Raw genomic sequence first — 17,179 nt, forward strand, 5'->3', positions numbered from 1 at the left:
TGCCAAACTATCTTTCCCGGGGTTTCACTGCAGCTGCTGCTGCTGCCAACCCCTCAGACAGGTTTCTGCCCTCCTGGGGTCCAGCCAGGCTTGGCCCAGGAAGGCAGAACAAAGGACTTCCTCAGAGAGAGGGTGTTACACCCTCTCTCTTTGGAAAAAGGTGTCAGGGCTGGGCAGGAGTAGCCTCCCCCAGCCTCTGGAAATGCTTTGATGGGCACAGATGGTGCCCATCTCTGCATAAGCCAGTCTACACCGGTTCAGGGATCCCCCAGCCCTGCTCTGGCGTGAAACTGGACAAAGGAAAGGGGAGTGACCACTCCCCTGACCTGCACCTACCCTGGGAGGTGCCCAGAGCTCCTCCAGTGTGCTCCAGACCTTTGCCATCTTGGAAACAGAGGTGCTGCTGGCACACTGGACTGCTCTGAGTGGCCAGGGCCAGCAGGTGACGTCAGAGACTCCTTCTGATAGGCTCTTACCTGTGTTGCTAGCCTATCCTGCTTCCTAAGTAGCCAAACCTCCTTTTCTGGCTATTTAGGGTCTCTGCTTTGGGGAATTCTTTAGATAACGAATGTAAGAGCTCATCAGAGTTCCTCCGCGTCTCTCTCTTCACCTTCTGCCAAGGAATCGTCCGCTGACTGCTCTGGACGCCTGCAAAACCGCAACAAAGTAGCAAAGACGACTACTGCAACCTTGTATCGCAGATCCAGCCGCCTTCTTGTCTGCTTTCCTGGTGGTGCATGCTGTGGGGGTAGTCTGCCTCCTCTCTGCACTAGAAGCTCCGAAAAAATCTCCCGTGGGTCGACGGAATCTTCCCCCTGCAACCGCAGGCACCAAAAGACTGCATCACCGGTCCTCTGGGTCCCCTCTCAGCACAACGAGCGTGGTCCCTGGAACTCAGCAACTCTGTCCAAGTGACTCCCATAGTCCAGTGACTCTTCAGTCCAAGATTGGTGGAGGTAAGTCCTTGCCTCCCCACGCTAGACTGCATTGTCGGGTACCGCGTGATTTGCAGCTGCTCCGGCTCCTGTGCACTCTTCCAGGATTTCCTTTGTGCACAGCCAAGCCTGGGTCCCCGACACTCTAACCTGCAGTGCACGACCTCCTGAGTTGTCCTCCGGCGTCGTGGGACCTTCCTTTGTGACTTCGGGTGAGCTCCGGTTCACTCTTCCTTTGTAGTGCCTGTTCCGGCACTTCTGCGGGTGCTGCTTTCTTCTGAGTGGGCTCCTTGTCTTACTGGGTGCCCCCTCTGTCTCCTCACGCAATTGGCGACATCTTGGTCCCTCCTGGGCCAGAGCAGCATCCAAAAACCCTAACCGCGACCCTTGCAGCTAGCAAGGCTTGTTTGCGGTCTTTCTGCACGGAAACACCTCTGCAAGCTTCTTCACAACGTGGAACATCCATCCTCCAAAGGGGAAGTTCCTAGTCCTCTTCGTTCTTGCAGAATCCACAGCTTCTACCATCCGGTGGCAGCTTCTTTGCACCCACAGCTGGCATTTCCTGGGCATCTGCCCACTCACGACTTGAGTGTGACTCTTGGACTTGGTCCCCTTGTTCCACAGGTACTCTCATCTGGAAATCCATCGTTGTTGCATTGCTGGTGTTGGTCTTCCTTGCAGAATTCCCCTATCACGACTTCTGTGCTCTCTGGGAAACTTAGGTGCACTTTGCACCCACTTTTCAGGGTCTTGGGGTGGGCTATTTTTCTAACCCTCACTGTTTTCTTACAGTCCCAGCGACCCTCTACAAGGTCACATAGGTTTGGGGTCCATTCGTGATTCGCATTCCACTTTTGGAGTATATGGTTTGTGTTGCCCCCATACCTATGTGCTCTTATTGCAATCTATTGTGACTGTACATTGCTTGCATTGCTTTCTATTGCTATTACTGCATGTTTTTGGTATTGTGTATATATATCTTGTGTATATTTGCTATCCTCATACTGAGGGTACTCACTGAGATACTTTTGGCATATTGTCATAAAAATAAAGTACCTTTATTTTTAGTATATCTGTGTATTGTGTTTACTTATGATATTGTGCATATGACACCAGTGTTATCGTGGGAGCTTTACACGTCTCCTAGTTCAGCCTAAGCTGCTCTGCTAAGCTACCCTTTTCTATCAGCCAAAGCTGCTAGACACCTCTTCTACACTAATAAGGGATACCTGGACCTGGTGCAGAGTGTAAGTACCCCTTGGTGCTCACTACAAACCAGGCCAGCCTCCTACACGCCTCAGCTTGGACCCACCCATATTCAAATCAGGCTACAATGGGAAAAGTCCAGTCCAAACTGCCAGGCTAGGTTCTCATGAACACAAGCAACCCAGGACTGGTTTCACTCTTGTTAGGGCTCATCAGGCAGGTATAGTTTGGCTCCAGTGACACAGTGTACACATGACCCTTGGCTAGGTATGCCTACTCCAGTCCCGAGTGATTACCAGTGGCTGAGATTAATTCAAGCATTCCATTTATCAATTCTTTGCCTTTGTTAGAGCCAGTGGTAGAATTGCTACACAACTGACAAATATATGTGAAAGAATAACTGCATAACAGCTTATATATTTATATGTGTTTGAATTGATTAGTGTTTCTCCAATCTTTAGTTTCGCTTCCCAACTCATTAATCAAAACCATAGTTGATGAATAAGTTTCTTATTCCTGTCACTTACAGGGAATACAGAGGAGTGAATTCCATCCACATATAATGACGAGAACTGTGTAAGAACACATTGGCCCGTATTTATACTTTTTGACGCTAAACTGCGCTAACGCAGTTTAGCGTCAAAAAATTTTGCGCCGGCTAACGCCATTCTGAAGCACCATGCGGGCGCCGTATTTATTGAATGGCGTTAGCCGGCGCAAGCAGACCGGCGCTGCCTGGTGTGCGTGGAAAAAAACCACATACACCAGGCAGCGCCGGCGTAGGGAAAAATGGCGTTAGGGCGTCTTAAAAACGGCGCAAGTCAGGTTGACGCAAAAAAATCGTCTTAACCCGATTTGCGCCATTTTAAACGACGCCCAGACGCCATTTACATGACTCCTGTCTTAGTAAAGACAGGAGTCATGCCCCCTTGCCCAATGGCCATGCCCAGGGGACTTCTGTCCCCTGGGCATGGTCATTGGGCATTGTGGCATGTAGGGGGGCACAAATCAGGCCCCCCTATGCCCAAAAAAATATATAAAAAAAAAAAAATTAATACTTACCTGAACTTACCTGAATGTCCCTGGGATGGGTCCCTCCATCCTTGGGTGTCCTCCTGGGGTGGGCAAGGGTGGCAGGGGGGGTCCCTGGGGGCAGGGGAGGGCACCTGTGGGCTCATTTTGAGCCCACAGGCCCCTTAACGCCTACCCTGACCCAGGCGTTAAAAAGTGGCGCAAATGCGGGGTTTTTTGACCCGACCACTCCCGGGCGTGATTTTTGCCCGGGAGTATAAATACGACGCATTTGCGTCGCCGTCATTTTTTTTAGACGGGAACGCCTTCCTTGCATCTCATTAACGCAAGGAAGGCGTTCACGCAAAAAAATGACGCTATTTGCCCATACTTTGGCGCTAGACGCGTCTAACGCCAAAGTATAAATATGGCGTTAGTTTTGCGCCGAATTTGCGTCGAAAAAAACAACGCACATTCGGCGCAAACGGAGTATAAATATGCCCCATTGTTTCTGGAACTGATGTAATGCAATGTACCCTTTTCCATGTTGGAATGATATTGTGAAGTATGTTGCATTGTTGTAAAGGTAAAATCATTAGTTGATAAGCTGCAACTAAAACGCTGGATTTCCTAGAACTGGTAGGAATTGCCTGTTGTATCTAGTTAAGGTCTGATTTTGCTGTCTGCTGTAGTCACTTCTCACACCTCCTTGTCTAATTCCTCTCACTAAGCATCATCGTCAGATTTGAATCCTGACATGTTCCCGTCTTTTCTCTCCGATTCACTGTGTAAAGGATCCCTTTTGCTCCTTGCTCGAGGAGACCTATGACGTCATCCGGGAACCGTGTACGAAAAAAAATGACACCATTGCATTGCAGGTATGGCCTTTCTATTGCATCTGAAATCAGATGCTGTGCTGTAGAATTTAAAATGCGCAACTTGATGAAAAAAACAATGAAGTCTTATCCGTAACCGTGAATATGTGTTGTCCCAACAACAAAAACTTTCCAGAACGTAAATGGTGATGAGAAGGTTTATACTTGACCATGTGGCAAGCTGTGTTAATGTAGCTCATCTCCAGGGTTGAGGCATCTGGAACTCTCCCAGGTACCCCGAAGAGTTACATTATTAAAAGATCAACCTATACACCATGGTATAGAATACTTTCTGTAAACTGTGTAATATGGTGAAATTAATAAAAAAATACAACACAAAAAAAAGATCAACCTGTACACCTCATTATTTTCAAGCTGGATGCTATGCCCAAAGATGAAATCCAAATGGCTTACATTAGCTTATACATCTACATGAATCCTGGACCAACAGTCAAGGTGTTATAGAAAACCATATGAGGACTTTCTCTGAGTTAATACAGGCAACCAGTGCTCCCTATTTCCCAGTAGTGCCATCTACAGGTCAAGCACTAGCTCTGAAAATTTCCAAGATAAGTATATTTGCTTTTATAAGTCCCCTTTCTTGAACCAGCACACCACCCTGCTCTGCACCAGTGCAGATTTTCATGGTCTGGTTCCTGGCAGCCCACTGCACAAAATGCAGTTCAATATAGAGAATATGATTGCCTATTTTGATGGTATAATTCACATGTAAAAAAATGTCAAACATTTCCTTTACGAGATGCAATTTTCAAGCTATAGTCATAATGAACTTTGCAAAAGGCAGTGCTCTAATAACTTAACAGTCCCATGTTCTTCTCCTCAAGACAAAGTCAAGGCCATCAATAGACTGTAGTAATTTTCTGAATGGACTCCAGGAATGCTGCAAAATCCCCAAAGTCAATCTAGCATGTTAATGAAAGCATGCAGCCTAGAAAAACCAGATGGTGCGTGGGAAAAACAACAATCAAGGTCTATGCATAGAACCAGCATTAATATTACTTATAAAAGACCTCAGAATGTTGGTATGTGGGGCTGGTTTTGCTATCTTGTTCTGTTCTGATCTATCACAGGTGTTTGATACCATTTACTGCCTGTATATGAGCTGAAGGTTTTAGGGCACTGTCATTTGATTTTTTGTGGTAGTAAACAGCTGGCAGAGAATCTATCTATCACTTTTGTGGCTAGCATTCTACACTACTACATTACAAAATTCCACATTCTATATTATTTCTGTATCTTCACAGTTTTACAGATCTTTCCTCTTGATTTCTCATTGAAGCTCAAGCAAGGAATTTGCTCATGTTAGACCTGTCAATCTTAGGGTGGTCTTCCCCCAAACGTTTTGCCTGCTTGCCTCCACTTTTGCTGAATTTGTCATTACAATTTTGAAAATGCCACTTTTACAAAGTTGGCATTTTCCTTCTCTAAGCCCTGTGTCCCTGCAGCCTGTCTCTGATTGCATGTCTAAGTTCGCTGACAGTGGGGTGTTGTGTATTCCTTCTCGACAGCCATACACAATGAGAACCTAGGTGTGACCTGATGGGACCATCCTGGGAGTATGGCATGGAGGAGCTGGGTAGAGCCTCACACTTACATTTCCATAGGTTGTCGTGTCGCAACACAAAGGGCTGCATCCCCCTGTAGCGAGTGTGGAGCCAGGACAGAAAGGGAGGGCCTCTGTGCACTTCAAACACCCTTATTTGAAGTGTCCCTCACTTCAAAAGCACCACTGAGTATATGAACTGGACCTCAGACCCTACCACATCAGTACACTTCTGGCCCTGTGGATCTCCTACCAGGAGGAGCGACTGCTGTGCTGCTACAAGGACTGCCATTTTGCTGGACTCCTAATCGGCTATATTTATCTGAATAAAACAAGACCAAAACAACAAATATCCAATGTACACAAGCAAAGATACACATTTTTAAAGTTTAAATCTCAATAAAAGCACTTAGAAGCACAATAGCTCCAACTGGGGCTATCACAATGTCGTTGATGGGGTCGTTCCCAACAGTCCGATGCCCCTTGCAAGAGAGTGCAGCACCGGTCACGGAGACACACAGACCCCAGGTATAGTACCTTTGAAAACTATGAAACAAAGATTTTGCACAGAGTTGGGGAGGTGAGGCGTCACTGGAGCTGGTGTGGCATCATTTCCTTGCTGCTACCGGGGAGGTGAAGGCGTTGGTCCCTTATTGTGAGGCAGGGGAGGTGAAGTGTCAGTTCCTTGCGGTTGCAGGGGAGGTGATGGGGCATCCATGGTCAGAAGTCGTTCCTTAGGATCAGGCAGGGTTGATGATTCCGGCGGGTCAAGACGCAATGGGGCGACCTCTCTGGGTTGCAGTCACACCAGTGAGCCAAAGGTGCCGCAGTGGAGTCAGGTGTCATGGACATCAGTGACATGGCACTCAGGACTCACAATGTTGCAAGACTTCAAAGACGCTGGGGCATCTTTGGGCGAGCAGCACTGGTTCTGCGGTGTTGGTCACGGTCATAACACTTCAGCGGGGACCACAGCTTTGGATGCCGGTAGCAACACTGAGTCGAGCAGCAGCGCAGATTCTGGAGTCATCCAGAGTCGGTGTGCCTGGTTCTTGTTTTCACTAGAACTCACTCCCACGGGCCCAGGAACTGGATTTGGCACCGCTTGACAAGTCAGGACTCTCAGCAAGGAACACCAGGTGCCAGCAGATGAAGTCTCTTATGTCGAGACTTCTAACAGGAGGCAAGCTCAGTTCAAGCCCTTGGAGAACCTTGGAAAGCGGAATGTAGAAAGCAAAATCCAGTTCTTTCACTCCCAGGGCAGAAGTAGCAGCATAAGGCCAGCACAGCAAAGCAACAGGCAGAGTGGCAGGTCCTCCTAAAGCATCCAGCTCTTCTTCTTGGCAAAATGTCCTCAGTCCAGAAGTTTTCTGAAATTGTGGGGTCAGCAGCCCAATACTTATACTCATTTCTGCCTTTGAAGTAGGCAAACTTCAGAGAAAGTCTTTGTAGTGCAAAAGGCTCTGACTGCCCCTATCCTGGCCCCAGACACACTCCAAAGTGTTGGAGACTGCTATGTGTTATGGCACGCAGAGCCCTATTCAGATGCAAGTGTCAGCTTCTACATCCACTCTAGCCCAGAAAGACCAATCAGAATATGCAGAGCACACCTCATCTCCCTTTGTGTGACTGTCTAAAGTGAATTCACAAACAGATCAACAGTCAATCTGACCCAGAAGTGTATTCAGCAGCCAGACAAAGGCACAGAATGGTTAAGGAAGAAAATTCCCACTTTCTGAAAGTGGCATTTTCGGACGCAACAGTTTAAAAACCAACTTCACCAAACCATGTATTTTTAAATTGCAAGTTCAGAGACTGCAAAATCCATATCTCTATCTGCTTCCAATGGGAAATTACATGTAAAGGATATTTAAAGGCAATCCCTATATTACCCTATGGGAGAGATATGCCTTGCGAAAGTGAAAAAAGAATTTAGCAGTATTCCACTGTCAGGACATGTAAAACACACTGGTACAGGTCCGGCCTTTTAGATACACTGCACCCTCCCCATGTGGATGGCCTGGGCCTAACTTAGGGGTGACTTACATGTAGTAAAAAGGAAGGTTTTCGCCTGACAAGTGGATGCACTTGCCAGGTCGAACTGGCAGTTAAAAAAAATTAAACTGCACAAACAGACACCCAGGGGCAGGTCTAAGACATGTTTATAGAGGTACTCATGTGGGTGGCACAATCAGTGCTGCAGCCCCACTAATAACATTTGATTTACGGGTCCTAGGCACCCCTAGTGCACCTTACTAGGGACGTACTAGTAAATCAAATATGCCAAACATGGAGAAAACCAATCACCAACCCAATTTAGACAGAGAGCAATTACACTTTAGCACTGGTCAGCAGTGGCAAAGTGCCAAGGGTCCTAAATCCAGCAAAAACTAAGTTCAGCACAGGATCATAACAGGAGGTCAGAAGCCAAAATGACAGGAGAAAACAACCAAAAAGCTGACATGTCTAACACTGTTTGAGTAAGGTTTACACCCCAGTCAACAAACATCCCAATTTCTAACAGCTCATTTAATCATTTGTTTGCAGAAAGTAGCTTCTTTTTTGTTAAGGACCCAACATTTAACTGCTGAATGTAGCACTGAAAAGGCTCTGTTCTCCTTAGGGAATACAATTAGTCAACCCCACACCTAACTCCATGCTATGGCACCATTGCTTTACCAAACCTTAAACCCAAAGGCAACTGTGGTGATGCTCCTCAATTATCACCTACATCATTCCTTGCCACTATATTTTTGAAGTTTCATAGGAAAACTCAACAATTTCTGACCTGCTGTGATTTAACTATTTTAGTACCTGCACCAACACACATTAAGCCAACCACAATCTTAATTCACATCACCTCTTGCTAGACCAATATTAAGATCTATACACTTAGCGCCATACTTCTCATTATTTCAAGCAAAGCAACACATCACAACCTCTGACCTGTTTTTGGTCGAGAGCTCGCCCCCCACGTCCGCAGCACCACCTTGCTGTCTCGTGTCCCTGTCCCCCGCCCACGCTGCTGCTAGCGTGTTCGCGGCCCTCCTCCACCCGCAGGCATCCTCCTGTGCCTCATCCCTGGTGTCTAGTGGGCTTCTGAATAAGCTTCGCTAGACCCGTGTGCACTGTGCCGCTTTCGCCGTATCTGTAAGTGTTTTTGTTTTTCAGCGCCTTGCCTCCTTGCGCTCTTGCCCCCATTTGTGCCCCTTGTGATTGCTGTATTCCGATTGTGCTTTGTGCTGCTTACCGCATTTGTGACTGTATTGCATACTTTGTGATCGCCTTCTCTGCCTTGTGCTTTATTTTTACTTTTGTGCCTTTTTTCCGCCTGTTTTCGCCCCTTGGGCGCTCCCCCTTGCCGCTTTCCCCTGCCGCTGCCTCCCTGCCGCCCCGCCCCCCTCGCGCCCCCATTCGCCGCTCCCTCCCGCCTCCCGCCTCCCAGCTGCTTCTCCCTCCCCCCTCCCTTCTTAATGGCTGGCGCTGCGCGTTGAGGGTGAGCGACCTCTGACCTGTTTTTGGTCGAGAGCTCGCCCCCCACGTCCGCAGCACCACCTTGCTGTCTCGTGTCCCTGTCCCCCGCCCACGCTGCTGCTAGCATGTTCGAGGCCCTCCTCCACCCGCAGGCATCCTCCTGCGCCTCATCCCTGGTGTCTAGTGGGCTTCTGAATGAGCTTCGCTAGACTCGTGTGCACTGTGCCGCTTTCGCTGTATCTGTAAGTGTTTTTGTTTTTCAGCGCCTTGCCTCCTTGCGCTCTTGCCCCCATTTGTGCCCCTTGTGATTGCTGTATTCCGATTGTGGTTTGTGCCGCTTACCGCATTTGTGACTGTATTGCATACTTTGTGATCGCCTTCTCTGCCTTGTGCTTTATTTTTACTTTTGTGCCTTTTTTCCGCCTGTTTTCGCCCCTTGGGCGCTCCCCCTTGCCGCTTCCCCTGCTGCTGCCTCCCTGCGGCCCGCCCCCCTCGTGCCCCCATTCGCCGCTCCCTTCCGCCTCCCTCCTCCCGCCTCCCGCCTCCCAGCTGCTCCTCCCTCCCCCCTCCCCCTCCCTTCTTAATGGCTGGCGCTGCGCGTCCGCGGCGCTGGTGCGCCAGAGGCAAACCTGTCTGCGCCCGTCCGTGCCTGGACTGCGCCCAGCGCCACCTCCCCTGGCCCACGTGACCCCCGCACCACCAGATTTCGCTACTCGGCCAGCGAACTCCTCGCCCTCAACCCCGGCTCCTCCACAGCCTGCTTCCAGGCCACACCAAAGCACACCAAAGGACCCTTCTCCTGGCGCGCCTGCAACTACACCTGCAACAGAACAAGAAAGCCTGCAACAACCAACACCAACCACCTCCACTGCTTTCTCCTCAACACACGCTCCGCACGAAAGCACGCCATCGAGCTCTGGGACCTGCTCGACACCACCGCCCTAGACGTAGCCTTCCTGACCGAAACCTGTTGGAACGACTCCTCGGCCCCTAACATCGCCATCGCCATTCCCGACGGCTACAAAATCACCATAAAAGATCGCACCAACGGTATCGGAGGAGGAATAGCCATCGTCCACAAATCCACCCTCAAAATCCACACCCACACGGACGACACCCTCAAGACAGCTGAACACCTTCACTTCCGGATCCACACGGACCCCAACACCACCCTCAGAGGAACACTCATCTACCGACCACCAGGCCCAAGACCCCCCTTCAGTGACACCATTGCCGACCTCGCGAGCACCCACGCCCTCGCATCTATGGACTACATCCTCCTGGGAGACCTCAACTTCCACCTGGAGAACAACAACGACACCAACACCGCATCACTGACCACCAACCTCTCCAACCTCGGGCTCACACAACTGGTCAACATACCCACCCACATCGCCGGCCACACGCTTGACCCAGTGTTTTCCGCAAGCAACCACGTCACCTTCAGCCACACCACCGAACTCCACTGGACCGACCACCACTGCGTCCACTTCACATTCAAGAAACACACCGAGCACCACTGCACCCCACTACCTCCTCACCGCAGCTGGAGCAAAGTCACCGAACCCGCCTACCGACCCTACCGACCCGGACACCGCCACCATCAACCTCCAACAATGGATCCTCAACTGCGTAAACATCCTCGCACCACTCAAGAGGCCCTCCGTCAACCAAGGAAAGAAAAAAGCAGCCTGGTTCACAGACGAACTCATCACCTCCAAACGCACCTGCCAGAGACTTAAGAAGAAATGGCTACTCGAACGCACACCCGACAGCCTGACAACCCACAAGGAAGCCACCCGCAAGCACCACCAACTAATCCGACTCGCCAAACGCTCCCACTTCACAGGACGCCTAAACAACAACGCACACGACAGCAAGGAGCTTTTCTGCATCGTGAAGGAGCTCTCCAACCCCAGCGCCAACATCAATGACGTCCCACCATCCCAGAATCTATGCGACGCACTCTCCACCTTCTTCTATCAGAAGATTGCCGTCATCCACGACAGCCTCAACACCACACCTCCGCCAGACCCCACCCCGACATCTCCTCCTACGCCAACCACCTTACCACCTGGACCCACGTAGACGACGCCGAAACGCGCAGGATCATGAACTCCATCCATTCAGGATCCCCTTCAGACCCGTGCCCACACCACGTCTACAACAAAGCCATCTCCACCATCGCCCCCCAACTCCGAAAGATCATCAACCTATCTTTTGAAAGCGCGACTTTCCCGGACAGCTGGAAGCACACCGATATCCAAGCCCTCCTCAAGAAACCCAAGGCTGACCCCAACGACCTCAAAAACTTCCGCCCGATCTCCCTCCTCCCTTTCCCAGCAAAGGTCATCGAGAAGATCGTCAACACCCAGCTCACTCACTACCTCGAGGACAACTCCATCCTGGACCCCTTCCAGTCCAGCTTCAGACGCAACCACAGCACCGAGACCGCGCTCCTCGCCGCCACAGATGACATCAGACAGCAAATGGACAACGGCAAAACTTCAGCCCTCATCCTCCTGGACCTCTCCGCTGCCTTCGACACGGTATGCCACCGCACCCTACTAACTCGCTTCCATGAAGCCGGAATACAAGAAAAAGCCCTCAACTGGATCTCCTCTTTCCTCTCCGGCAGAACCCAGAGAGTCCGACTCTCACCCTTCCGCTCCGGAGCCACTAACCTCATCTGCGGTGTCCCCCAAGGCTCCTCGCTAAGCCCGACGCTGTTCAACGTCTACATGGCACCCCTCGCACAACTGGCCTGTCAACACAATCTCAGCATTCTCTCCTACGCCGATGACACCCAGCTCATCCTCTCCCTCACTAAAGATCCACACACCGCCAAAGCCAACCTCCATGAGGGACTGAAATCCATCGCCGAGTGGATGAGAAACAGCCGCCTGAAGCAGAACTCTGACAAGACGGAGGTCCTCATGCTCGGATGCACCCCCTCGGCCTGGGACGACTCCTGGTGGCCGAACGCGCTGGGACCCCCCCCAACACCAGCCAACCATGCACGCAACCTCGGCTTCATCCTCGACTCCGCCCTCACCATGTCCAAACAGGTCAACGCAGTCTCCTCCTCCTGCTACAACACCCTCCGAATGCTCCGTAGAATCTACAAGTGGATCCCAACGGAAACCAGAAAAACGGTGACCCAGGCCCTCGTCAGTAGCAGACTTGACTACGGCAACACACTCTACACAGGCATCCCAGCAAAAGACATCCCACAACTCATCCAAAATGCCTCCGCCTACCTGGTCCTCGACGTACCCCGCCGATGCCACATCTCCCACCACCTGAAGGACCTCCACTGGCTCCCCGTAGACAAGAGGATCACCTTCAAGCTCCTCACCCACGCTCACAAGGCACTTCACAACGCCGGACCCGCCTACCTGAACAACAGACTCAACTTCTACGTCCCCTCCCGCCAACTCCGATCTGCCAACCTCTCCCTCGCCATCGTTCCCCGCTTCCAACGCAAGACTTCCGGCTGCAGATCCTTCTCCTACCTCGCCGCCAAGACCTGGAACTCCCTCCCGACCCCACTGCGCCAGACCCAGGACCTCCTCACCTTCAGGAGACTCCTCAAAACCTGGCTCTTTGACCAATAGCAGCCCCCCCTCCCCTCAGCGCCTTGAAACCCTAACGGGTACGTAGCGCGCTTTATAAATATTGTGATTGATTGATCAAGTCATCTTGCTGCACTGCACGAAAGGGAGAGGGCAGGAATGTGCCATGTTTATCAAGATTTAGAGCTTGATTTATGCTTTTGTAGCGTGCATTTTTGTCATTTTTTGATGCAAAAGCGGTGCAAACGTACGAAATTCAATTCTATTAGTATATTATATGTAAGTGTGCGCTGCATTTGCGTCAAGAAATGACGCAAATGCAGTGCTAAAAAAAGTGTAAATCAGGCCCTTAGTCTTTTTTAAACGATGTAACAGTGATAATAGTATTTGTTTATTTTTTAGAACGAGGCAGTGGCACACTGGTGTGCATCTGAGAAGAAGCACACATTCTTCAGGGACAAACTTTATTTACCATGCCCTGCAAAACATTTCTTTTGGATTCCGAAAAACAGAACATCTTTCTGACTCTGTTTGCCCATTTTACTGGGAGCAACAACTCTTCTTCTCATCTATTGTTGTGAGCTGAAATTTGGGGCCCTGTCAGAGTATACCCAGTACAGTTAGTCCCAACTGACCCCTTTGTGTTTGTCATGTCTTGTGAGTATGTATGATGGAACCTTTTGGATCCTGAAGAACTCAGTAGAATGATTATGTAGGTGTTAAAATGTGGTGAATTGAAGGCAGGTTTTGAAAGTTGAGTTTGTGGTTACATGCTGAAGAATAAAGACGTGTAATACAGAGCTCCATGTGTGGCATATTTATTGGCAGGTACACAGGCTGGAGAGAATGCTACAAATGTTGATGAGATCGGGCATAAGTAACCTGAAGAGCAACAGTGCTGCCCCGGAGAGTTTGTTGTGGTCAAAGCAAACTGTTCATGCGTGCCAAATGTGCCTTTGTTGAAGTGCAGTATCAACGGTTGGCCCATGTGGACTCAAAGTGCAACTCCAGCCGGTATAACGCAATTGATGATAAAGGAAGCTTCACTGAGAATTCTATGCATAAGTGGTCAAGAAATCACGATCAAAGCCATAAGAAAAGGTACAGCGCTATTGCGCAATATAAAGCTATACAGTGCATGGAGTGATATTGCTAAAGGCAGCCACAAACAGATACAGAAAGCAGCGATAGCTGACAGAACATTTGAGAATGAACCATAGTGTAGTTACAGTTACTTGAGCCTTGAAAAGAAGAGCTTCATGACCTCAGTGACAGGCTACAAGACCCAAAAAGAAACACAGGGGTTGTCCTTACGGAGCTGTCTTATACCAGGCACACCACCGAAGCTGCTGGGTAGTGGCTCAGCTCTAGAAGTCTCCAGAAAGTAAATGGCTCCACTGGAGAGCAAGAAAGAGGCTACCATTCCAGAGACTGTCAAAGATGATCCAGGGGCTAACACGTCACGGGGCCTAAGAGATGGTGTGCATGAACCAATTCAACAAGACCACTAGGTGGAGCTGGAGAGATCTCCAGTCACAGGGTTGGTTAGTCAGTCAGTCCTGTGAACAGTTACAATGCTGCCACTTTCTTGAAATCACCGCCACCTTTCGATATCACCAAAAAAACAAAATATTTGTGATAGATGGACTGCTTGGATAGAGACAAATGATGATTTAGTTGATGCGCTGCAAGAAACAGATAACAAAAATATTACCAAGTACCTCAAAAATCTTGCTGGTGATGGTGTTAAAGAAGTCTTTAAAAATGCTGTGAGCTGATAAAATTACATACTGTCAAATTAAAGAAGCCTTGAACCTCAAGTTCAATACAGTGCTAAATGTAGATTATGAAAGATACATTTTCAGTCAAGAACAACAATGAGTTGGTGAAACCATGGATGAATTTGTTGAGTGACTAGATACACTTTTAAAACACTGCAGATTCAGACAATTCAATTAGTTTGATGACAAAGAAGCAATACGTCCCAGAGTTGTTGATGGATGCCTATGAGATTCATTTGAAAGACAAATGCTGAGAAAAACTCTTAGTCTGGAGTGAGTTCTCATAGCTGCCAGAGCTAAAGTGTGCACTGATCAACAAGTTGCTGACATGGAGGCTGGAGATGCCCAAAGTGAGTCAGTCATGAACATGAAAACTAAGCAGAAACACAAAGCTGAAGGACACAAGGTGATGTCTCCATGGAAAAAGAAGTGGTATTCAAGATGTTGTTGGAAAGTGAAATATTGGTAAGGGCAGATAAATAACTACACTTACCAATAGGTCACTAACCCCCACTAGGTACAGTTAGGTCTCAATAAATTAACCCCAGCTCAACCCTTGGTAGCTTGGCAACGAGCAACAAGGTTTAACTTAGGAGACAAGGGCCCTGATTTATACTTTTTTTGCACCGCATTAGCGCCATGTTTTGACACAAAAGCAGCACAAATTTACAAAATACAATTGTATTTTGTAAATTTGTGCCGATTTTGCGTCAAAGCATGACGCTAATGCGGCTCAAAAAAAGTATAAATCAGGACCAAAGTGTGTAAAGCATTCAAGTATCACAAACCAGTAAATAAATGATACACAGGAAACAGTTTACAAAATCCCAAAGTAATTTATAAAAATAGGAAATATTTGTGTCTTTAATTTGACACCAAAACAAATGGAATTGGACAAGGGAAACCGGAGATATGAATTTTTAAAGAATTTGTGTTTCTTATTGCAGAGAAACTAATAGCGTCAATCTGGTCATCTGGTCGCACCTCGATCGGGGCAAAGTCAAAGTTTAAGGCCAACCACGATGGAGCCTTGCTTGGCTACAGCAAGCGGGAGGCCTCGGTCAAAAGTTTACCTTCGGACTTAGTCATTTTCTTGAAGATTTTCTTCAGCGAGACAAAGTCGCATGTCCAATCCGACCTCCTACGAGCCCTTCCTCTGATATGCGTCGCAGGAGACCTCTGTGAAGATTTCTACGTTCGGAATTAGACTATTTTTCAAGACGAAAATCTTTCAACCGGACCAAACCTGAATCTTGATCCGACATCCCTGGAGTCCTATTTGGAGACACTGCGCGGGATGTCCCGGTCAACTTTCTACAGTCGGACTTAGTCACTTTTCTGGAGATTTTCTTCAGTGGGATGAACCTGCAAGTCAGGTCGGTCGGTTCCTCTATGGAGTTTTTTCCAAAAAGTTCACCAAACTTCTCTAAACTTCTGGATCTTCTTCCAGAAGGTCTTTGAAGGTCCTTTATGAGTCCACAGCTCACCCCAAGGTTCCAAAAGCTCTGAGTTGCTCCTTGAAGTTGTGGACTCCAACTCTTAGAATGAACCTGGGTCAAACTCCAAAATGGCCACTGAACAATGATCATCAGGATTTGACGCAGGGAACTGTGGTAAGCTTTTTTTCACTTGTAGCAAACAGGGAGTCCCTCCTTGAACTAGTTGAAGCCAAGCAAAGTCCTTTTTGTGGTGAAGCCCAAGTGTGCAGCTTGTGCAGTCCTTCAGAGTGCAGCATCCAGGTGCAGGTCAGGGATCCAGCAGGTCAGTCCTACTTCTTCTGATGTTCTTCCTTGTAGGGATATGTGGTGTGAGTGCAGCTCTGCCACATTTATCCTTGCTCCTGAGTGGAAAACAAGGTGGTCCTGGGTATCCAATCAGAGCCAGACTCCTTCCCTCTTTGATGACCACTACCTGGGAGATGTGGCAAAAATCAATCCAAGGGAGCAACATTCCTCAAAAGTCCAACATGGCTGAAGTTGATTTTTGGAGGTTAGATCTGGCTGAGAGCACTCACTGGTGTGGCTAAAAATCCTAAAAACGCCCCTCTCCGGCCCTCCCCTAATCTAATGAAGGAGGCACCTAATTGTCTGGGGTTGCAGGATGTGATGGAGGTGCTGGGCTGCTCCAACGGTCCTTCCCTGCCTTTGAAGACCAGTTTGGCTACCCTTCCCCGTTCCTGCTCCCCCATATGCTGAGGCAGATCTCCTCCTCCAGGCACATCCTTTGTGTTCAGCCCAGGCTACTTCTCACCCCATCAAGGCAGCCTGGCCGGGCTGACAGTGGCTGGCCAATCAGAAAAGGGCTCTACAGAGCTGAAGTTGGCAACACTCTTTACCTGAACTAGTTATATTAAATCCAACATTTGTAAGTTGTAGTATTCATTATAACAATTACTTTGATACCAAACTCAAGGTATCTGACACTTAAGGGATCTTTATGAATTAAAATAAAGTCTCCCCATTCTAGCCTATGGTGGCCATTCACTACAGTGAGGGAAAAACATATTTGGGTATTTTACCTCACCAGGGCTTATAAAACTATTTTTATAGGGTCCCTGCTTATAGTTACAATGCGAACAGCCCTAGGGGCACATAGGGCACACCTCAGGGGTGACTTATATGTAAATATAGGGTAGTTTAAGACTTTGGAAGAACTTTTAATTCCAAAGACGAATTTGCATATAACTTTAGTTTAAATGCAGCCAGCAAAGAAGGCCTGCCTTTAAAATGACTCTGGGCACCGCAGCAGTGCATCTATG

At 48.6% G+C, this 17,179-nt stretch overlaps 1 protein-coding gene across 1 annotated transcript in view; it reads left to right on the top strand.

Moving 5' to 3' along the window:
• LOC138276386 (adhesion G protein-coupled receptor E1-like) overlaps positions 1–17,179 on the top strand; it is a 718,998-nt gene that overhangs the window by 579,590 nt on the left and 122,229 nt on the right. The window contains exon 9 of the mRNA XM_069219188.1: positions 3,947–4,030. Within this exon, the coding sequence (XP_069075289.1) occupies positions 3,947–4,030 (84 nt within the window). The remainder of the gene's footprint in view (positions 1–3,946; positions 4,031–17,179) is intronic.

The sequence above is a fragment of the Pleurodeles waltl genome, chromosome 2_2 (assembly GCF_031143425.1).
Source record: "Pleurodeles waltl isolate 20211129_DDA chromosome 2_2, aPleWal1.hap1.20221129, whole genome shotgun sequence".
In the NCBI taxonomy this organism is placed as follows: domain Eukaryota; kingdom Metazoa; phylum Chordata; class Amphibia; order Caudata; family Salamandridae; genus Pleurodeles; species Pleurodeles waltl.